The sequence below is a fragment of the Diadema setosum genome, chromosome 16 (assembly GCF_964275005.1).
Source record: "Diadema setosum chromosome 16, eeDiaSeto1, whole genome shotgun sequence".
Classification (NCBI taxonomy): Eukaryota; Metazoa; Echinodermata; class Echinoidea; order Diadematoida; family Diadematidae; genus Diadema; species Diadema setosum.
In genome coordinates this window covers 27,728,600-27,752,399 of record NC_092700.1, presented here as the reverse complement: position 1 = coordinate 27,752,399, position 23,800 = coordinate 27,728,600, and the positions used below count along the sequence as shown (strand labels likewise).

Genomic DNA, 23,800 nt, shown 5'->3' with positions numbered 1-23,800 from the left:
ATCACCATCATCACCATCATCACCATCATCACCATCATCACCATCATCATACCAATCAATGATATTAAATCATTTCCATAATCCTCATCACAATAATCATTATCATCTCAATCCTCTTTCTCCCCACTTTTAACTTATGGTCAGCTAGGTCAGATGTTATCATCACCATGGTATCATCGACCCCCATACCTTCATCCATCCGTCTCTCCTGTGCCGTCCTATCTGCAGAGTGTGAAAGGGCAGGCCAAGGTCGATTGGCTGCGGCGTCCTCAGCACACCCTCACCTGTGGGGGGGGGGGGGGGTGGGAGGCAGAGATATGAAGACAAGGACTGTCAAGCTTCAAGGCCTTTAAATGATGAATGCTACCAAAGCGGACTTTGTCATTCACTTAATAAATCCCAGATTATACAGACCTCAGAATAATGTAGCTTTTGAAATGAGTTTCATAATTGAAAAAAAGTCTGTCAGTGGAAGATAATAAATTCTAATTTCTAATCAACCACCCCTCACCCCCCCCCCAAAAAAAAACAACTGCTGATGACTAATCTGTAACTCTCAGATGTCTAAAATAACTTAAAGCCGAGACATACATTTGCAACAGAAGGGAGGGCGAAAGGGGTAGCTCTTGTCATTCCAATTTATCTTAATTACTGTCAGAGACATCCGAGACATTTTTAGGAGAGCTTGGTTAATTACTACAGCACTACAAAACACTTCTGTACCTGTATGTACTTATGATTCCCCCACACAACATGCATAAGTAATGACTGACATAGATGTGCATTTCGCTATGGACAAAGCCAGTATACTGCTTGAAAAAGAACGAATCTCCGTAATAGCTTCACGCTTTCGGCACTAATGACATTTTGGCAGCCAGGCGAAAAACTCTAATTGCAATCTCGCTTCGTTGCATTCAGACAAGACTGCAGGCTGTATATGGCCTCATGAGATAGAGATTGAGAGAGAAAAAGAAAATAGATGGGAATCTCATCTCTACACAATAATTGTAAAAACATGAATCTTTGACTTCTTCACTGCTGATTGACAGAGCAGTGCTGGCATATTGCCAATTCAGGCTGCATTATTGCAAAATTTTCCCAGCAGACAAAATCATTCGTATCTCGACATGATATTTTAGGTCTTTATTGCGATAATTCCAAATCAGAGGAGAGGAATATATTGAACATGACACAATACCACAGAGCAATCAAATATTTGAATACCAATATGATATCATAATCTTATATTCATGAGATGAATTCTATGGCATCAATGAATGTTAGTCCCATTAATTTCTCATATCACAGGTTCCTTTCAATTGTCCTTATTCACAGCCGTGAATAGACGGCTTTCTTTGTGGCGATGACAATAAGAAAATAATGTTGAAAGCTCAAAGTAAAATTGTACTGCTGCACATCTCTTGACCTTTTACAGAGACTCCAACTTTGCCACTTTCAGTGGGAGATATCCAGCCTTGAGGCCGTTTTCTCAAAATCTCCCTCTCTCCCGCTTTGAGTTTGAATTCTTCCCGCTCTAGCTGTGTGTACTCCCACTACAAATGTATTTTCTCTGGCTCAAAATTTAGCTTTCTCTGGCCAAACTTTACTTTTATCATATACATTCAAAAATAAGAATGAGACAGCACCAGACAGCATCTACAACCCTAGATCGAGCTTCCGGATCCTAGCTTCAAGGGATGTCACGCCATTGCACCATAATGTGTGCGTACAGAATATAAATATGTGCGCATGTTTACACAATCAGAGTCTCCAGTTTGCTATGGGATACATAGCAACATGTCCTTGATAATAGGAAACAATACATTGTATATTGTGGGTATGCCTGTTGCATACCTCAAGCAATTTCTTCAAGGAAAGAGAAATACATTTATAACATCCTTGTCCTCTGCTTGAGGAATGCTTTGACATCACAATAGAAAAACACCTGGTAGCTATTAAGTTGACAATGCAGGTGTGATTCATTCCTTCCCTTCATCCTATCCCTTCTTGAATAAGAGCAGTACTCCTTCTCCCTCTTTTCCTTTCTTTTCCTTCCTTCTCTCAATCAAATCCCTCAGAATGTGTAAACGTATTCTACAGGTGTTTATACTTGTCATATGTCCGTAATACATATAGAACTGCTTTTGTTGTAGCCACACTGTTAGTTCTATATACAGTTAAACTCGCATAAGTCGATCTTCTCGGGACTGAGCAAAACACATCGACTTTGGCGATTTTCGACTTGTGCGTAAGTCGAAAAAAAATCGACTTAACAACAGTTACACCACACGTACATTATGTATAGATGTACATGTATGTTGTCTACTCTGGAGCCGAGAGCTGGAGAGGTGTGCCGCAGCACGGGTCGCCCGGCAGGGCCGCGGCGAACTTTGCATGGACAGTGCATTAGTATTGGCACAGGTCCGATTACTTTACACCCTTGTTAAACCTTGAGGAAGTGAATATGAACGATGTTTGAGCAGTGATTGATTTCAGTTTACCATACCGTGGCTTGAAATGCGTGTAGAGGTGTAATTCTGATTTACCCGTGCCCGTGTTTCCGCTTTGAAAACTCGGCAGCTTCATCCATCCACTGCACAGCGCAGACTGCAAACATACACAGACTATACACAGCCCAGTCGCTGTACGCACAACTATACACAGCCCAGTAGCTGTACGTACGTAGCGCTAGCGCGACAGGGTAGTACCAGCGGACCTCCTAACACGAAGAGAGTTCAACAATCGCATGCGATCGCTTTGAATTTTGATACTTTAGATCATTTTTTTGTCACCTGTCTGGTCGGGCTAGTTCTTATGTAAACAAAAACTGGCGTCTCGTGATTTTGACAGTGATTTATTGCACAATAAAATCTTATTCGACTTAGGCACAGTGAATTTAATATTTTTTCCGTGAAAGTGTCCTTGGAATTTCATCGACTTAGGCGAGTATTCGACTTACAAAATTCGACTTGTGAGTGAATTAATACACGTAAGTCAATGGGGAAAAATCGGGACTTTTTAAAATCATCGACTTGCGCGATTATTCGACATATGCGATGTCGACTTAGGCGAGTTTAACTGTATATATATATATATATATATATATATATATATATATATATATATATATGTATATATATATATATATGTATATATATATATATATATATATATATATATATATATATATATATATATCCCTAGTTGGCACCTTAGGGAGACATATTGGGGGGAAGTGTCTTCCTTAGGGAGACAACTGGTCATTAAGGAGACAATTTTCGTGTCTCCATTGCATAAACTGCCATTGAACATGTAATAATAAATTTGCATATAAAACAAATGGAAATGTCTTCCAAATGACCCATCTAGGAGTTATATATATATATATATATATATATATATATATATATACCTTTGATTCTTCTGCATTGCTGAAGGAAATAAGAAACAATTGTATTCCTGCTATCCACAATCTCATATTTCATTCATAGATCAGAATATGACAATATACACAGATGAATCAATGAAGCAAATCCATTCAAATCAGAGCTGCTTATAACTAACCAAGCACATGGGACAATCACACATTCAAAGATACAAAAATGAAGGAGGAATTAAAGCTATATGGTAAGTTTTGATTTAATTCAATATCTAGCTCCATTTTCTTTTTTCCAGCAGGATGTGGGTAGGAAGGGGACCATTTTCATAGTTGAGGACTTTTCTTACCTGACCCAACATCGAAGTGAAACCAGACGTAGCCATCTTGGATGCCGACAGCTAGGTAATCGTCTCCGTTGCTTCCTTCCCCTGCAGGCATTCAAGTGGAAACGGAGTTGAGAGCATATGTTTATAGGGTAATGTTTGGGGTTTGCATTGAAAAAAAAAGTTAAATATTTGGTTAGGTTAATGCATCCATGATTTAATTGCGATGTGATGTTTGCCATCAGGATTGCAACGGTCGGGATCACTTTCGACAATGAAACATTTCACGTTGCGAGTTGTTGTTACTTTGTTGCATGACACAGTGCAACAACAACAGAAGAATCATACAACACATTGCATCCACAGTCATATTCATGTATATGACACAGTGCAACAACAACAACAGCAACAACAACAACAGAATCACACTATGTGTTGCATTCACAGTCAATTCAATATGACACAGTGCAACAACAGCAGCAACAACAACAGAATCATACAACTTGTTGCATTCACAGTCATAGATCTACTAGAACACTCGGTCTTTCACAGGAATACAGTGGGGATCATAGAGTCAACACTGGAATAAAAACCTAATTTTCTTGAGTCCAAATGTAGACCTAAAGGCAAAGAAACTGCCAAATACACATACAAAGAAAGGAAAAAAATATCAGCATCTAAAAGAGTTCACAGGAAAAAAGGAATATTCCATTACTGTGATTTTTTTTTTAATGATAGGCACATGCATCAGTCTACTTAAAGCAAAACCTTTATATTGCATTACTCAGTTGTTCTTGTGTACATAAAGCAACAGAGATCCAAGGACACTAATTCACAGTATACAACTAGCTTAGAAAAAAATAGCAAATTCATAGGAAGGAAAGGATTGGATATTCAGTAAAATGCTAAACATGAAACAAGATATGTGCATGTGTGTGTTTGTTTAATGTGCATGTGTGTGTGCGTGTGTGTTAGTATGGGCATGAATTCTTTGTTTTTGTGTGTGTGTGGGTTTGGTACACAAAATGACTGCCATTGTGCTGTGATAAGCTGTGATCGAGATTAGCGGCTTAATTCACAAAGGTGTTGTCTGCACAAGGGCATTCATGAGTCACATCAGAAATTCCGACGATGCACTACCTCCGAGATGGGACGGGTGGGGTGGGGTACAGCAGCGCCCCATTTGCAAGTCAAGAGACGCATGATGCAGTGGGGGTCGTAGATTGCGAACACAAATAGGCTCTAAGCCTCTAATGATGATGACTCATATAGCTGATATGTCATGTCACAGCATTTAATTTATGATCACTATTAAATTCAGCTAGCTACATACTCTTCTTCCTCATCATCTCCTACTATCTTTTTCTTCTTTCTTCTCCTCCTCTTCATTATCTTCCACCATTTCCTGCCTTCTCTTCCCTTCATCCTCTACCTCCTTTCACATATCCTTCTTTTTGTGTCTTATTCCCTATTTATTCTTTTCTCTTCCTTTATTCTCATCCTCCTCTTCTTATACTCCTCTAACTTCTTCTTTCCCCTCTTCCTCTTCCTTCTCCTCCTTTTTATTTTCCTTGCTCATTTCCTGCCTTCTTTTCCCTTCATCATCATCCTTCTTTTCTGTATCTTTCTTCTTGTTTCTTATCCTCCAATTTCTTCTTCTCCTTTTCCTGTATCCTCATATATATATATATATATATAGAAGGACATATACAAAAAAGCATACTGTAAAAGTGGATATTTTGAGCGACTAACTTTTCCTGATCGGCTGGGTAAGATGAGTTATGCATGTTTTTAATTCCGCGGAATCAAGACATCAACTACGTGTACTGGAACATATGGCAAGTAGAAATATTCCCAAGCTTTTATTTTTGTGCCAATTTCTGGTTGCACGAAATGCGTGAAAATTTCAACACTGCAAAAATTTCCACTTTTACAGTATTTGAAAGAAATTACGGAAATGACAAACAAAATGTTGACTACTAGGAAAGAGGAGGGAAAACCCCCAAAAGAAAGAGAGAGAGAGAGAGAGGGAGAGAGAGGGAGAGAGGGAGGGAGAGATAGACAGATATTTCCCTGCATTGGTACTGTCACTGACTGTCACATGAGCAGATGTGTTGAATAGATTTAAAGGGATGGTATAGTATTGGTGGAGATGAGGATTGGGCTTCTAACTTGTTGCGAGATACCAAGAAACTGCTTAAATGAAATAGTACAAAGGATACCATTCTAAGAGAAAGCGGGGACGTCCCAAGACCACCTGGAGAAGAACAGTGGAAGGAGAATTAAAGGCCCTAAAACATACATGGGGATCTATCCAGAAACTCGCCCAGGACCGTCAGAAGTGGAGGATGTTCGTTGCTGCCCTACATGCCAAGAGAGGCATACCGGGCTGTAAGTAAAGTAAGTGAGTATACCATTCTAAGAGGAATTCAAAGTTTATTTCATTAAAATCGGTTTTGCAATGGCTGAGACGTGTAAAACAAAGTAAAACAGAGCGATAAGTTTCAATATCTCAGTCATTTCAAAACCAATTTTCATCAAATAAAAATTGAATTCCTCTTGGAATTAGTATGCTCTTTCACGTTTCACAAGAAATGTTTCATTATCTAAAAAAAAAAAAAAAAAATGTTAGAAAAGAGAAGTTAGGTCTCAACTAAAACTATACGATCCCTTTAACATTTTGCTGGCCAGTAAACTCGGGATAAGATTCAAAGCACTGCTTTGATCAAGAGGCTGTGATACATAGCAATCAAATGTATAGTACGAGTGGAGAGTGAAACTATTCCCTCGGTCTGCGTTGCCAAGCAAACAGACTTTTGATTTGCCATTTCCTCAACGAGAACAAAGAGATTAATGTCCTATGCATGTCAAGTTCACACCATTAGTAGGCCATCTTTGAATAGCCAGGGTCAGAAGGAAGCATATCATGTGACTTGGATTGGTGTTCATTCATCCTCATTAACTTTCCCCATTCTTCTGTTTCAGTTTACTTTGTTTAATCATTGCCAAGAAGGATGACCTGACATAGAACAAGTTGTGCCAACATGCTCTCACGATTTTGACTTTTCTATTCTTTTTTCATTGATCCTGTACAAGTTGTTCTGAAACATAACATGCGATTTCTGCAAGATCAAAAGCAAAACCCTTGTATGACAGTGAAGTGCAAATAAAGATAAACATGGTCTGTAAAATACAGCACTTGTATATTTTCTATTGCAAAGCAGAACACAACAGACAGATTAGACCCTTTGACTCATCTTGTAGCCACACAAAGATAACAAATTAATTTGAAAGTAATCAATTTTCACAACCCCTCTACTTGTTATCCATTTGATTGGTGATCTTCATCCTGTTATATATGAAATCAAGATCCAAACATCATCTACAAATCCTGGAAGGGAGGCAATGCAGGCTGAGTTCATGCACTCCAATAAAAATTTGCTGATCACATGACTTTAGATGTATTGTAGTGTGTTACTGCTATGTATAAAACACTAAATACATATCGTCACTGGGGTGACAAGACCTTGTATCTGCAATTTTGGTGAAAATGACTTTTTTTGATTAATGGTCAGATAATTAGTTAAGTGATGTCCTGTCCAAATCCTAGATGTCTTACCCCAAAAATGAAGCCACCACAGCATGTCAAAGGAATGTCTATCCCATTGGATACAGTGCTTTGGCTGCCATGTGTGTTTTGATATTTGTAAACGTTATGTTTTGATATGGAAATAAATGAATGAATGAATGAATGTTTTTTTGTTCTCCTGAACATTTGACAGTTTGTAGATATGAGGTCTTGTCGCCCCAGCGACGATATGTACAGTAGCATGCGCTCATACTCGCACAAACACACACACACACATGCACATGCACATACTGTATATTGCACATGTTTCAAGCCATTTCTATCCCTGCAAATTTCACAAGTTGAATGACTTTCGAGAAATTAATGACTCATTAATGACTGTCACTTTTAACAAAAATGCAATATATGTCATCTAGTGTGTCAAATCACTAGATTTTCCCTTCAACAGGGATACAGGGATATACACTACAAAAGTGGATATTTTTGTGCCATTTTTTTTTTTTGCGCTCCGCTGGGTAAGAAGAGTTTTGTGCGTTTTTAATTCTGTGGAATCAAGACATCAAGTACTGAAACATATGGCGAGCGAAAATTTTTGTGTGCTTTAATTTTCATGCTAGTTTCTGGTTGCGCGAAATGCAAGAAAATTTCAACATCGTGAAAATTTCCACTTTTACAGTACACATTTCTCACCATGTCACTATGGTTCTGGATTGCGAATTCAACCACACCCCGAAAATATCAAGCACGCCCGGATTCATGCTCACATATCAAGTGGCATACTTACATTACATGCATTATACATCTACTACACACACATGAAAATTAATTTACAACTTCGATCTTCATGTTGAACGTGTCATATTTTGCAAGAAACTGGGTGCTGACAAAACAGAAATACCATGGTTGTTATTTCATCCCTGCATTCAAAATCTAGAGTAAAAATCAAAGTGTGTCCTTAAATTGCAATTGCAAGCCAATGCACTTTTCTTGTCTAGAGACTTACACTTTTACAGGTACACAGCTTGCATGGCTCTGTAATATAAGAATTATTCAACTTGTGATATCGTACACTCCAAAACACAGCTTCTATATTGACAAAAATCTCTGCACAATTATGTTAGAAACTGAATCTATACCCAGAAACAAAACAAAAAGAACAAAGTTGACAAAGCAAAATTTTGGATATTGCATACATGAACATGGATAATCACATATTTGAGACAGATAGATAGATAGATAGATAGATCATAGATAGATAGAAAGACAGAAAGATAGATAGATAGATAGATAGACAGAAAGATAGATAGATAGAAAGATGAATAGATAGATAGATAGATAGATAGACAGATAGACAGAGAGAGAGAGAATATTGAGCAAATTCTGCTGACAGCTTTCTCCAATCTATTCATTACTTTATGACAAAGAAGAAAAAAATAGTTGATATTTAAAATCTCATTGGCATAGTGTTACAACTGACACTAACCCCCCAATACCCCGCCCCCCAAAAAAGCAGAACAAAACAAAACATTACACAAAAACTTTTGCCATTGGAACATTTCTAACCACAATATCAGAGTGACACCATTCATAGACTCGTTTTCTCACTGCGTCTATGTGTAAAATGCCTTCATATTACCCAAGTTGGAATTCAACCACACTGGCTGCATCCAGTTTCATGTTAAATCAGAAATACCATGTCATAACCGATCTCTGCGGTTGATGCATTGGCATGTCCGTCCGTATCAATCCAGCAAGAAAAAAAAGGAAACCAAAGTGAATGAAGAAACAATCTAGGAAAGACAAAGCAAAACGCTTGCATCAAAACTCCACAACAGGAAACACTCAGGAAGTGTAATCATTGAATCGGGTGCAATATCTTCCCCACAGTCTGTGGTAGCTGATAAACAAATGTGGGCGCTGCTCCAGTACAATTTTTTGAATAGCCCGGGAAGTGACGGGGGTGGTTGCGTTTTTCATCATCTTTCCATGGAAGATATTATGCAAAGTGTATGCAACCATGAAATTGTTGTTCTCTCTACATACATATTCATTCATTAAAGGGAACCCAAACCCAAAGAGAAATGTGGATTGAGTGCAAGCAGCAACATTAGTAGAACATGTCAGTGAAAGCTTGAGGAAAATCGGACAATCGATGCAAAAGTTATGAATTTTCAAAGTTTTGGTGTTGGAACTGCTGGACGAGGAGACTACTTGAGTTTATGACATCATGCGTGGACAACAATTAAAAAGGAAAACATGAAGAAAACTAAACATGATTTTACTTTACTAGGATAATGAAAGAGCACTTGACTAACCACTTTCAGAAAGCACGGGGAATAATTAATACCCTTAACATATGTCAGGTATCAAGTTGATGAAATGTGTAATTTTCATTAAAAGTGATTTTCTGTGTGTGCGTGGAATTCCCTTTATATTTCTTTATATTGCTGTTCACATATGACAGACTGAACGCTAGTGGTCTCCTCATCCAGTGGTTCCAAGTACCAACACCAAAACTTAAAAAATTCATAACTTTTGCATCGATTGTAAGATTTTCCTCAAACTTTCACTGATGTGTTCTACTAATGTTGCTGCTTTTACTCAGTCCACACATTTCCCTTTGGGTTTTGGTTTCCTTTAAACCATTTATCTTTCAGTTTGAGTCCTTATAGATGGACTTTACTTTTGTTTTTTTTTTAATCACAGGAAGGCATTAGTGTAGAGAGAGCAGAAATAATTTTCAATGACATGCAAAAGTGTAAAGTAATGATACACAAACTCTCATGTAGAACAGGCAAACAAACATACACTCCCATACATGGTGGATGTCTACTATTTAGAATGAGGAAAAGAGCCTTTGATAGAGTTCAGTATCATCGCAGCAATATGGCACAGTACCTGTACAAAGGTCATGCCTAAGGAAGCAAGCAGAGCAGGCACATACACTCAGAACACACATATCACCAAACTGACAAGGCCATACACTGCCTGATAGTTGTACCTTATATACATTTTAAAATCACAAGAGGACATTTTCAATACAATTCTGACAGTGCAACGCTACATGTTAGTGTATCTTTCCGCGAAGACCAATCTCCTCTCACAATTGGCACTGTAAAATTACATCTGGTGTACATCATACGCATTCACAAGCACACATATACAGACAAGGATGTGTCCCACCTGACATATATTTCAGGGGGGCGTTTCATGAAGGAACTTGTCGGATAAAATATCTGACAAGTCAATTATATCCGACAAGTTTTGAGAAATTCTTTAGTCTGATTGGCTGATTTCTCTGAACTTGTCGGATATAATTGACTTGTCGGACATTTTATCCGACAAGTTCCTTCATGAAACGCCCCCCAGATCTTGACCTTCGACCTATGACCTTTGCAATGCCTCTAATAAAATTCATCCAAGTGACTACAGTCATGTAGTATGTAAATGAGTTTAGTGTCGCACTACTTTGATTACAATATCATATCCCCTAAAAAAAAAAGAAGAAAAAAAAAAAAGAATTGTAGAATTTGACCTTTGACCCTTATATACACTAGACTTTTGGTGGAAATGGCATAAATTAGGCATAGACTAAGCATCCTTTGAGGCATTTACAGACTTGTGATGCAATTCTGGTGGACCTACATTGCTGTACAGGCTAACCCAATCAGAGCTCAGATAAAGTGACAATAAACTTTTTTCTCCAATAACATAACATTCCAGGGCGACAAGAGCTTAATATCTTAAAAAAAAAAAAGATGGATTTACAAGGGAGGGAAAAAAACTTCTAAGTTTTCAGAAAATAACATTCATGTTGATATCTATCAGATTATGTAGCAACATTGTCTTGGATGGCACGAATAACAGTGATTTTTTAAATCTCAAGTCAGTATTCTTGATGTTAAATTGAGTTAGGATGATTTTGAATAAATGCCAATTGAGATAATGACTCCAAGAACATTAGGCACTTGGTGAGATTTAAACTGAGGAAGTCTGTTTGAAAGCCAAAGGTCTAACTAAATGCACCAAAGTGCCCCCACTGTTTCTAATTTTTTTCTTCCCACATCTAATAGCTTAATTCTCAGGACAGAGTAACAACTCCCATTTGCCAAAATGTTTTATGTGTGCAATTCTACCCTTGTCAAATCTTGATGAGTGCCGCATATACTGAGAGAAAAATAGATGTGGCATTGAAACTTCCGCATTTGAAATCATGTTACAGGACAGACACACATAAGACCCACAAAAATGAGACAAAATCCATAAAAGAGCACATTCGAGAAAATCAAAAGCGTTTTTTGTTGCAACGTTCTGTGCTCTCATGTACACAATACGAGATCTCAAGTGGATTTTGTACAGGCACTGCATGAGCAGTTCACTCTAAGGTCGCTCTATGTTTGATCCTTTCATAGAAACACACAACAGAAAAAAGAAGGGTCATGGTACATATGAAGTATCATTCACATATTGTCGCTGGGACAACGAGACCTTGTACCTACAAAATGTCAAATGTTCAGGAGAGCAAAAAAAAAAAAGTAAATGGCAGCTAAAGCACTATATCAAATGGGATAGCCTTTCCTTTGACACGCTGTGGTGGGTTCATTTTTGGGGTAAAGCAGCTAGGATTTGGAGAGGACATCACTTAACTGATTATCTGATCGTTAATGCAAAAAAGTCATTTTCACCAAAATGTGAGATAAAAGGTCTTGACACCCCAGCGACGATATGACGATTTATATGTAACTCTTAATGGTGAACATTTGGCAGGTCTTGGGCTTTCAACAGTAATGACAGTGGTACATCCTGTGCACATTTTAGTGTGCAACACTGAAATGAGTGCATTCATATACTGTATACGCCATATATTTAGCGAGTCTAAATTTTCACGAATCGGTACTTCCCGACGATTTCACAAGTAGTTAAATTTGCGATCGTGGAGTACTGTACTGAGCGCAGAAATGTACATATGTACGTCACATTCATATTGGGATCAGAGTCAGTATTTTAGCAAGTCTTCTATTTCGCGAATAGCACTTGACTCGCAAAATTTGTGAAAATAAAAACATTTGGCGTATACAGTACATGATATGTTACTCAATACAAACCATCCAGAGATAAAATAGCAGGGATACAATGCTTCATCAGACAAAGGCATCAGACAAAAGCGGTTGACTTCAATGGTTTTTTTTTTTTTTTCCGGACACATTCATCAGCAAACACACATTCTGCATCGGAAATCTAGGAGAAAAGCTCATTACAAATGAACCCATCAAAAACACAATCACACAAACACAGCCAACCTATTAACCTCATCGCATCACAGTTTTCTTTCTATCCAATCTCACAAGGGTGAGTTTGACATAACATGGCACAGAAAGCACTAGGGCTCCATTGGGACTTATAGCGCCCTCGCAGTTGCATCAACAGAAATGGGCACTTACCCCGCTGGCCGGAGAAGAGCATCAGGTTGCTGCGTGTGGCTGCGGGGTCATCATCCAGGGTGAACTTTAACCTCAGGGTCAGCAGGAAGTCCCAGTTCAGGACCCTGGTGTAGCGGACGAACGGCATGTAACCGGAGATGGTCCCACCGAAGGAGGGTCTTGTGATAGCGATTTCTGGCAAAAAGGACAGACAGAAGAAGGAAGATATAGAACATGAATCACAAATGGTAGGCAATACTTAGATGAGAAGGGTCTAAGATGTGCCCTTATTAGGCACGGATATTCTGGAACCATTTCCAGCACTATTCAAGGGCAAAAACCAAACAAACAAACAAACAAACAAACAAACAAAACATTTTTCATAGGGTACTGCATACACGAAATATTTTACAAGGTTTCTATTTTTGCGAATTTTGCAAGTCGGGTGATATTCGCGAATTTAAATATATGCAAAAAATATTTACTCTGATCTCGATATGAATGTGACGTGCAAGTATACAATCTCCACTCAATGCTGTACTCCATGATTGCAAATTAAACCACTCTCGAAATCGTCTGGAAGTACAGATTTGCGAAAATTTAGACTTGTAAAATATATGGCCGACACAGTAACAGAGCTTTCTCCTGGTCGGGTTCTTCTCTCTGGAACTCACTGCTTGTGAAACTGATTATGGAGACTTCATTCCCTCTTTTCAAGAAACAACTCCAAACATGTTTTGTTTCGTTCCAGTAATTCTTGTGTTTTCATTTAATCGTGGCTCCTTTCAAATGAAGCAATGTCAAAAAGAGGTCTCACCTTACTGCATCAGGGTGTGACAAATACTACGCATCAAAAGACTCCATTATTATGAGTACTATTATCATTATCATTACTATTATTACATCCACTTTAAAAGAATAATTCTTCAGATAACAGCAATTTCTCTATTATCAATACAAATTTAGCCATAAATGACAATTGCTATTAGCGAGTCCTTTGCCAATATTTCTTTATTGATGTTTTCATGTGCTATTTTTTTTAGACTTGTCTATTGTCTGAATACATAATAAATGGGATGTAAAGAATTAGAATAAGCTTCAGTAAGGGAATTAATCATAGTCTTTGGTTTCAGGATAAAGGTACAGTTTAAGATGTAAGCATATGGGTTACATGCTTGTAAATGTGATGCTTGCATTATGTAGGAGAAGGGAAAAGAGAGAGAGAAAAAAACAACAACTAAAAAGGCATCATGGTCACTTCTAAGTCGTCCACATTGAGCAAAATGATCCACAAATTTGACATATTAGCCTTCCACACTGGGGATATATCTCTACAGATGAAGACTTGGCAAGAAATGGACAAGCAAGCCCTATCAATAGCAGCATTTGCCTCATGCTATGAAGACGTGCCACATTCACATTTACACGTCTCTGCTGGAGTGCTGCATTTGTATTTTTACACACAAGTAGCAGACAGTTATTGTCTGCCCGCCCCCCACACCCCAGGTCTAGGCGGACTTTGGTATGTCGCATGCATGACTGATTCCATTCTGCACGTTCTTCCCAAGGTCCCCCCCCCCCCTCCCTCTTTGCTTCCTGTGTGTTATTCATCGCTATTCACACCAAACCTTTGACTAGTAAAGCTGGCTCCAGGGGATTAGCACCTTGGCGGAGGGTGAAAAAGACTTAGTGGGGTACGTGAAGGGTTACAGAGGTATCCTTGGTTTTCCTTGGCTTTCAGCATTCAAAGAAAGATTTCTTTGGACAGAAAGGAATTCAGAGAGAGCAAAGTTCCATATTGAAGCACACTGAAAATGGGCTTACGGCCTGAAATGATGACCCGATTCTTTCAATGATTACTAACAATTAACCAGTTGAGGGTGAGCTGATTTTGCCACAACACACTTTTCCTACAGACACCTGTCCTAATATTCTTGTGATCAGTCTTCATTGGGTTAAGACCAGGCCTCAAGCACTACGCATAAACTGTAAACAGGGATTTATGGTAACAATGGTCAAGTCAAACTTTAGTTTACTTGGGCTTAAAGCTGGATAATGCTTTTCCTATACAAAAGAAAAAAAAAACTTTTCTAAAAAAGAAAAAAAGAAGTAATGATCTGGTCTCAAAAAGAAAACTACCTTTGAAAAACCATATAAGTCAAGAGTTACAAAGTGTATATCAGATGCTTCTTTCTCAGATAGTAAATGTAGATGGGGAGAAGCTAATCTTAGGACTTTGCCAATCAGATCTGTTGACTGTCATTGGACAAGAAGAAGATGATGATAACAAGGCATTTACAGGTATTTACAAAAACTGGCACAAGTTGAATACAAGTAAAGAGTTATAAAATGTGAACCAGATGCTCCTTTCTAGGATGTTGGGGAGAGGCTAATCTTAGGATTTTGCCAATCAGATCTCTTAGCTTCTAGTTGACAACAACATGATGATGATTACAAGGTGTAACACAGCCATGTCTTTAAGGTTGAAAACTCTCAAGGTTAAAAAACAGATGACTCAAGAGCGGGGGGTGCGTCGACTCACCCTCTTCACAGACCACGCCCTGTCTGCCATAGGGGCAGAGGCACAGGAAAGACTGGTCCGCTGCCAGGGAGACGCAGGACCCCCCTGCCTGACACGGCGAGCCCTGGCAGTGATCCACCAGCCGCTCACAGAGGGCGCCGCCGTACATCTCGGGGCAGTCACATGACCAGCTTAGACCATCTGCAGACCTGTGTATGTGTAGTGACAAATCAAAGGGGTAGAGAGGATTTAGCATGATAGCAAACAAATCACACAGTTCTGTTATTTTAACTATGCATCTTGAAGTTAATTACCCTCAGTAATGTACATAAATCCCACTAGATTCTAGTGAATTTCTTTGAGGTACGAATTTTTAACTTTATATCAAAATATCACTGTTAATTTGCCATCATACAGCCTTCTTTCACAAATAAATATATGAATCATGTTGTGAGTTTTTTGCTTTCTCATATCAAGATGGAGCCAGACTTTCAATGATATCCTTTCTGTAACATCTGAATAACAAGAAGTGTAGAGTAGCATCTTGCTTTAATAGTCCTATGAGACATTAGCATGAGTATCATTGGTTGACCCATGACAAGTCCTCCTCCAGTCACCGAACACAAATAACTCAATCGCATAGTAAGAGTTTGAAATAATTCATACACTGAAAAAAATTACAATTTTTTTTTTTGCAGCCTTTATCTTTGATCCTTTTTTGCACTTGGTCAAGTACGCTGAATAATGAATTCTTTGCAACTGTGGAAAGACACAGAATAATTCAGCAGTGCAAGCGCTTATGAGATAAAAGATTGTGAAGAAAATGCAGAATCAGACAAAAAACCATCTGCATGCTTGACATGAGATTGAAGTATGGCAATCTTAACCACAGCATATTTGTACAGTTGGTTACTGTATTTCAAGGGTGAAAGCAGCACATGCTGATGTAAAATGTTAACACATGTTAAAGCGATATACTCATACACACACAAAAAAAAAATTCAAAAGACACAGAACATCCCAATGTTTTCAAATTTGAGACAAATGCCCTTTACATGAAATGAAACCAAAAAATGAAAAAAGAAAAGGAGAATGTCACACATTCGGCGCTTGCTGTATAAAACAGGAAGCTACTGTTGCAACACTTACTCTGCACATGTGCCACCATTCCTACAGGGTTGGTACTGGCAGGGCTGTGCAGCGACACACTCTTCAACGTCCTTCCCGTCTACGGCATCGTCAAATACCAGGACGTCCCGGTCGTTGATCTCCAGGTGCCTCACGCAGCCACGATATCCCACGATGGAAGATGCAGTCAATTCATCCGCGGCTGTTGCTGTGGGAACCCCTCCTATGTACAGCGGGCCGAGGGTGGCTGGGAAGATGAAAGAGAAGAGCTGACTGGAGTAGAACTGGTTGTTGATGGAGAGAGTCGCTCTGCAGGTCATTGAGGTCAAGTCGGGACGAGTTTGGCTGCGAGAAAAAAAAAAAAACACTTTTTATTGTAATGCTTTCTCCAGGCAGTCTACAAAACAACCAAACAAGCAAAGAGAAACAAAACCATAATGACTAAATACACGATCATCATGATATGCCTTCCAGTGGTGCAAAATGGTAAAAATTCAAGTTTCCAAACCAAGGTATACATCAACGAAAATAATCTTTCATGCAATTCTTTAGATTACATGTTACTACCTAAATATCATGCCACACATTAGGCATGGGTGACTTATTGCATAAGCTGTACTTTTCGCGGGGGTTTCATTTTTGCGAACTTCAAGAATCACTGCTGGATCGCAAATTAACAACATCCAAAAATGTTGCCATGCAATTGTGCACTTACGATAGCCTCGGTGTCAAATTGTGAAAACAAACCTCACAAAAATGTCTGTGACCTCCTTATTCGTGAAAATAACAGCCTATACAGTACTTGCTGTTCATGTGAAACACTTTAAAATGCTGAAACCTAGACTGAGGCTATGCATCTGTGTTGGAGTCACAAAATTTCATGTAGTAAGTATAAATATTCACAAACAAATGACACATGCACTAATAATCCAAATGAGAACAACTACAGATGAGTGGTTGCATAGCATCATATTGTTTACATGCTGTATTATGGAGGTACACAAACATTTCTACAGCCTCGAGGTGAGGTGATTCACAGCTCTACTGACCTCAAAAACACTTCGACGAGCTCATCCGTTGCCACGGAGACGGAAGACTCCACCCGCAGCGTCTGGCCCAGCCCGCAGCTCATCTCGTAGACAAGGCGGCTGTCGGAGATGAACAGGTGGATGAACTCGGCCGCTTGCTGATTGGCTGCAAAGAGAACGGTGCCCTCTGTAGCCGAGGTCTTGATGGTGATGAAGAGGCTGTTTTCGGACATTGTTGACCAGTCGAGGGGGGCATGCTCCAAGTATGAGCTCCCGTTGAATGATGGGAAGTGTAGAGCCCTCTCTGGAATAATATAGAATAATACAATTGATAATGATTACTGGTACAGTACTAGTAGTAGTGACATCAACAATCACTTCGTCACCATTATGATGGTGTTCTTGCCATAACAATGACAGTAATAATGAAAATGAAAATGAAAATAAAAATGATAATAATGATGAAAATAACAAGAATGATAATAACTGACATGGCTGCAAACCTTCAAATCAGATGTTTAGTTCAGAAAGCACATATATTTTGGGATAATTAATCATCACAAGTCTTTCAACCTTGACCTTTGACTTCTCAATTTTCCTTTCACCAACAATCAATAACTGCAAAAAAGATACCTTGTCCTAGCGCTATATTTCAACGAAAAAGTTTTGCTAACTCTGTGAACCATGAACCAGGGACGGATAGGCAGATTCCAGAATGTGAGGAAGGATGAACAGAAAACTGTTGGTGATGACAAGAAAGCAAAATATCATAATTCTTCTTCTTCTTTTTTTCATAGTGGTCACTTATCACTCTCAAAGGGATACATCAGGTTCTCACCTATTTCACAGAGACTCCCAGTGAATTTGAAGGGGCAGTCACATGCAAATTGCACAACTTCATCTGCCGTTGTTCTGTTCCTGCACATCCCTCCATTCTGACATGGGCTGGTCTCGCAAGAGATGGGTGGTGCAGATGTGGTGGACACATCCACTGTCGTGATAGGGGTAGGCAGGGTCGTTGTTCCACCAACCGTCGGCATCTGAGTCGTGACTGGGACTGGTGATGTCACTGATGATATCATTGTGGCCAGAGTTGAAAGAACAGGAAATCCAGACGTTGGAGGAATGCTGGCGGACGAAGAGGGCAGAAGTTGCTCCGAACTTTGCAAAAAACTTGAGACTGAGTTTGTAGTGGATGATGAAGTAAAAAGTGGTCCAGTTGAAATGGCAGGAGAGGTCACTCCTCCCATCGACAGGGTAGAAAAGCTTGGAGTAGGCAAGATGTTTGACGGACTGAACACATCAACTGTTGATGATGGTAGTGGTTGACTCGAAGTAGAGAGAGGAGGCATAGTCTGGAGTACTGGAATAGAGCTGGTGGAGGGCAGAGAGGGCGTGGCTTCATGGACACTTGATGACATCCTCAACGTGTAGAGGGAGGGGCTTGACAGTATCCCTGATGACTGAACTGCTAGGGTTGGAACAGTAGGTGATATTGTCATCACATTTGACACTGGAAGAGAACTGTCCAAGGGTGCAGTGTGCAGAGAGGGTGCGGTGTGCAAAGAGGGCGTGGCTTGTGGTTCACTCATCATTGAAGTAAATGTAAAGGCAGTGCTTGATAGAGTTCCAGACAGGGAGTTAGGCATTAGGGTAAAACTGGTTGTGGGGCTAAAAAAGGAGTTGCCACTCTGTACAGATGCACTAGAAATTGAAGATGTCATGTACTGTCCACTTAGTGATGTCACAGGCAAGTGGGTGGGGCTTGCCTCAGTCCCAGATGATTGGATTGCGAGTGTTCCTCCCGATGATGATAGCCTAACATCACTCGAGAGGGAAGCAGTTGTTGGAAGAGGTACAGTGTGCAAAGAAGGCGTGGCTTGTGACCCACTCTCATACAAGGTGAGTGAGTGTGCAGAGTTTGGTGTAAAACTTCCAGATGGTGATGGGGAGATCCCTGCACTAGTTACAGCAGTGGACATCCCTGTTGCGAGAGTGCGAGATGCTGTGGGCGTGGTCTCAGAGTCTGACATGCCCATAGTGGGAGTGGCCATTGAGTAGGAGGGGCTTGATGTTATAGTGTCAAATGGTGCATGGGAATGGACTGCAAAGGGGCAAACAGACAGACAAAAGGCAACAATGAATCTTTGCCAGTGCAGTGTTTCATGGTAAGTCTATATTACGTGATATGGGATAGTTATGACATTGTAACCCCATCCCAAGAGGTAATTGTGTATATGGTTACAACCAGACTGATTGTTTCTTTTTTATACTTGTTACAATGTGCTTGCCCTTACATGCATGTGCAAAAAACAACAACAAAAAACCCCCCAAAAAACACATTGACAGGAAGACACTGAAGAAGATACACTTTCATAGAAAACAGCTAAATAAACAACATTGTCATCATCTTCCTCCTCCTCGTCACCTTCAATGTTGTAATCATGAATGTCATCATCATCACAATTATGATTTCACTGCCCTCCTTGTTGTCATTATCATCATCATCATTATCATCACCATCATCATCATCAAAAAGCATACCACTGTGAGTTGCATGAACATATTGGTAAGTCCTGCCCCAGTCCTGTGCCTGCAAACTATGAATTTATGCCATTTGTCCCACACTGGCCAAATGTATGATGAGACTTCACTCTTACTTTCTTATCTATGGCCGAGAAAAATCACAGTGCAAAGGTTGGTAATGTTTACAGTATAAGCTGTTATTCTCACGAGGGTTTTAATTTTCACGAATTTGCGAATCATTGTTGGACAGTGAATTTTACAACACACGAAAATGTCGCCATACTCTGGGGTAATAGTGCACTTACAACAGCCTCGGTGTCCATTCGCGAAAACAACATCTTGCGAAAATGTCTGTGACCTCCTCATTTGCAAAAATAACTGTATGTGACGATAACAGCTTATTTTCAAGGCACTGAGAAAGGAGCACAGTCTTACCTGAGGTTGACACTGTCCGCAGCAGAGACCCGACACCTGAGAGTGAGACTGACAAAGAACCAGACTCCACCACTGAAGCAGAGTAGGTTGGGGTGGAGTGCAAAGGGCTTGGAGAAAGAGTTTGTGACATGACACCAGTTTCAGAGCTGGAAGAGACACCACTTTCAAAGCTTGACAAGACTGGTGTGGAACCCACAGATGGACTTGTAAGAATAGTACTGCTTTCAAATGGACTTGGAGAAAGAGTTTGAGACATGATGCCAGTCTCAGAGTTGGAAGAGACACTACTTTCAAAGCTTGACAAGACTGGTGTGGAACCCACAGATGGACTTGTAAGAATAGTACTGCTTTCAAATGGACTTGGAGAAAGAGTTTGAGACATGATGCCAGTCTCAGAGCTGGAAGAGACACCACTTTCAAAGCTTGACAAGACTGGTGTGGAACCCACAGATGGACTTGTAAGAATAGTACTGCTTTCAAATGGACTTGGAGAAAGAGTTTGAGACATGATGCCAGTCTCAGAGCTGGAGGAGACACCACTTTTAAAGCTTGACAAGACTGGTGTGGAACCCACAGATGGACTTGTAAGAATAGCACTGCTTTCTAATACACTTGAAAGATGTGATGACGAGCTCAGAGAAAGAAAAGATGGGGATAGGGCACCACTCTGAAATGAAGTGCTGGGAAAATGAGTGTTTGGCACAGCACTACTCTGGAGAGTTGGTAGAGAAAAATAGGTAGAGCTTGGAAAGACTGGGTGAGACAGCATATCACTCTGACTGCTGGTAAAACTTGGGGAAAGAAAAGAGGATGATGCACCACTCTCGATGAAGCTAGACGATATGGTAAAGATAGGAGAGCTGGTTTGTTCCATTGTAAATACAGGGGTGTTCGATAAAGAGTAAGTTGCAAAGGACTGTTCCATCACAGTTGAAGAGGAGGGTGAGATCAGTCCGGACTCCCCGAAAGAAGTGTATATTGCACTCTGAGATGTCCCTTCACCAGATGAGGAAACTAGAATACTGGGAGTGAGAGAGACTGGTGAAAAAACACTTCTCTCACTAAGAGTACGAGATGTAAACACTGATGGCAGTTGCGAAGAAGGTATGGATGATATCATACCAGTCTCGATCCTGTTGGTTGAGATGGAGGATGGTGAAGTCATGGTAGGAGTTAGAAGTGAAGGGTTAGTATCAGTCATCAGAAGACTGCTGCTGACTAGGCTTGGAGTTGTAGGGATTAGTGTCGAGAGTGGTAAACTGTCACTTCTTGTTGTAGAACTCATGGTAGCAGACGGTGTCATTGATGTGACGCCCTGCATGCTAGAAGTGGTCACCAGTCGGGTCTCGCAGGTCGGGCCTGTGAAACCGCTGGGGCAGAAACACTGGAAGCTGGAGGTGCCCGTGATGCAGAAGGCTCCGTTTGCACAGGGCTGACTGTAGCAGTAGTCGACAAACTCGCAGTTGGTGCCGAAGAAACCGGCCGTGCAGGAACACAGGTACGCCCCCGGTGTTGGCTCCAGACACGTAGCGTTATTCCGGCACGGATCGCTCGCGCACTCTTCGACGTCACTTTCGCACAATTCTCCGGAGAACCCCTCCGGGCAGGTGCACGCGAAGCCATCCACGAGGTCGACGCACTGGGCTCCGTTGAGGCAAGGAGTCGAAAGACATTCGTCGTAGTCTACCTCGCAGATGATGCCCTGGAAACCCTGAGCACAGAAGCAGGCGAAGCCCTCACCGGGATCCCGCTGCCGACAGAGGGCGCCATTCAAACACGGGGCGGAGAGGCATTCGTCCACATCCTCCTCACACCGCTGACCAGTCCAACCTGTAAACAGTCATGATACCACGAAATAATCGTGAAATTGCACTTTCAGCTGAAACCAACTTCACAGGGGTGGGATAACAAAAGCAGACTTGCCCTTTAGTTAAAATCACATATCATAAAATATGTTCAAACTGGCCGTTTCTTAGTTTAATATCACATAGCATGAAATGTATTCAAACTGTCAAATTTACAATATCCAGAGCATTCAAGGCACAATAGATATTGAGATTTTTCTCCAATAAACATGCAAAACACTATGTTTCAAGAAGTTTTGCAAACATGACTCTGAAGTTCCTCAGAGCTCCGATTTCAGTAAAATTGCAAAATATCATCTTTCCTTGTCCACCTGCCACGACCATAAAATACCCACAGTTACCTGGGGGGCATTTCATGAAGCATTTAGGTCGGATATTTTTCTGACAAACTGTTGCAAGCTACTGAAATCCTTGCATCTGATTGGCTGGGAGCAAATTTGTCTGACAACTTTGTCGGACAAAATGCTTCATGAAATGCCCCCCCTGGAATTCTTTCAAGGCAACTCTTCCCTCTCTTGCTGAGTATTAGCAGTCAACATTATGTTTAAACCTTACATTGCTTTGTGCGCTGTTTGGCACACAGGCTGGAGTGCTTTTATCTCCGGCTTTCTATACACACTTGCTGTACTGAATTCTGGCAATGAGCATTTCTGTAAAGAGATAATAAATGGCTTTGAAAAACAATGTTTTCCTGAAGCTCTCGTGAAAACGAACAATCACTTTTGTGTTATCATGGCCTTCCTCTTAGACTGAGGCACATTGCTACACTGGAGTGGGCTTGCTAACTTCAAATTAGGTCAAGTGTAGAGGATTTATTATGAAATTCGATGAAAAGCATGGGAAAGCTACAGTTTAGTGCCTGGGCACATCAACTGGCTAAATCAACAATCCCCACCTTCGGCACAGGTGCAGTTGAAGCCAGCGATGAGATCGGCGCAGGTGGCCCCATTCATACAGGGACCCAATTCACACTCGTCCACGTCCACCTCGCAGAGGGACCCAGTGAAGCCCGGTGCACACTGGCAAGTGAATTCCGCCCCCTCTCCATCTACGCAGGTTGCTCCGTTCTGGCATCGGGGTACGGCAAACGAGGCATCATTGCAAACATCAATGTCGATCTCGCAGTTTACGCCTGCAGGATTATCAGTCATTTATTACAATCATTAACTGTTTCTATGAAAGGTATTGCTACGTATATTTTCTTCTCAGGAGACTGAGGAGAAAATATATGACTGTATGGAAATTTGTATTGCAAATTCATAGACATGCATACATAAAAGAGTTACATATCTCATCAATTTGTGTAGGTTAACTTTACATCAGTCACAATAAAAAGTAAAGTGGAATAAATAATTCAAAGCTGTGTTGAATTACAGTAGAACTGCAGGAATTTTGATTACAACACTCACACTCAAAATTTGTTGGATCAAAGATCTTTGAATATTTGCTTGTTTGAATTCTCAACTTTTTCCACGAGATCCACCTATACCAAAACTAAATGAATAAAATAACACACTACTCCTCTTAGTGCTAACACATTTTTTTTTTCTTTGCATCACCCATTTCTATCAAGCCTTTGCACTGAC

The 23,800-nt window shown here is 40.2% G+C and overlaps 1 protein-coding gene across 1 annotated transcript in view; it reads right to left on the bottom strand.

Moving 5' to 3' along the window:
• LOC140239780 (uncharacterized) overlaps positions 1 to 23,800 on the bottom strand; it is a 58,461-nt gene that overhangs the window by 11,502 nt on the left and 23,159 nt on the right. Inside the window, exons 21-30 of the mRNA XM_072319600.1 lie at positions 23,110 to 23,346; positions 21,472 to 22,179; positions 20,350 to 20,907; positions 18,227 to 19,492; positions 17,410 to 17,692; positions 16,382 to 16,705; positions 15,254 to 15,441; positions 12,733 to 12,906; positions 3,727 to 3,807; positions 190 to 284 (exon numbers count right to left, since the gene is read on the bottom strand). Coding sequence (XP_072175701.1) covers positions 190 to 284; positions 3,727 to 3,807; positions 12,733 to 12,906; positions 15,254 to 15,441; positions 16,382 to 16,705; positions 17,410 to 17,692; positions 18,227 to 19,492; positions 20,350 to 20,907; positions 21,472 to 22,179; positions 23,110 to 23,346 — 3,914 coding nt within the window. The remainder of the gene's footprint in view (positions 1 to 189; positions 285 to 3,726; positions 3,808 to 12,732; positions 12,907 to 15,253; positions 15,442 to 16,381; positions 16,706 to 17,409; positions 17,693 to 18,226; positions 19,493 to 20,349; positions 20,908 to 21,471; positions 22,180 to 23,109; positions 23,347 to 23,800) is intronic.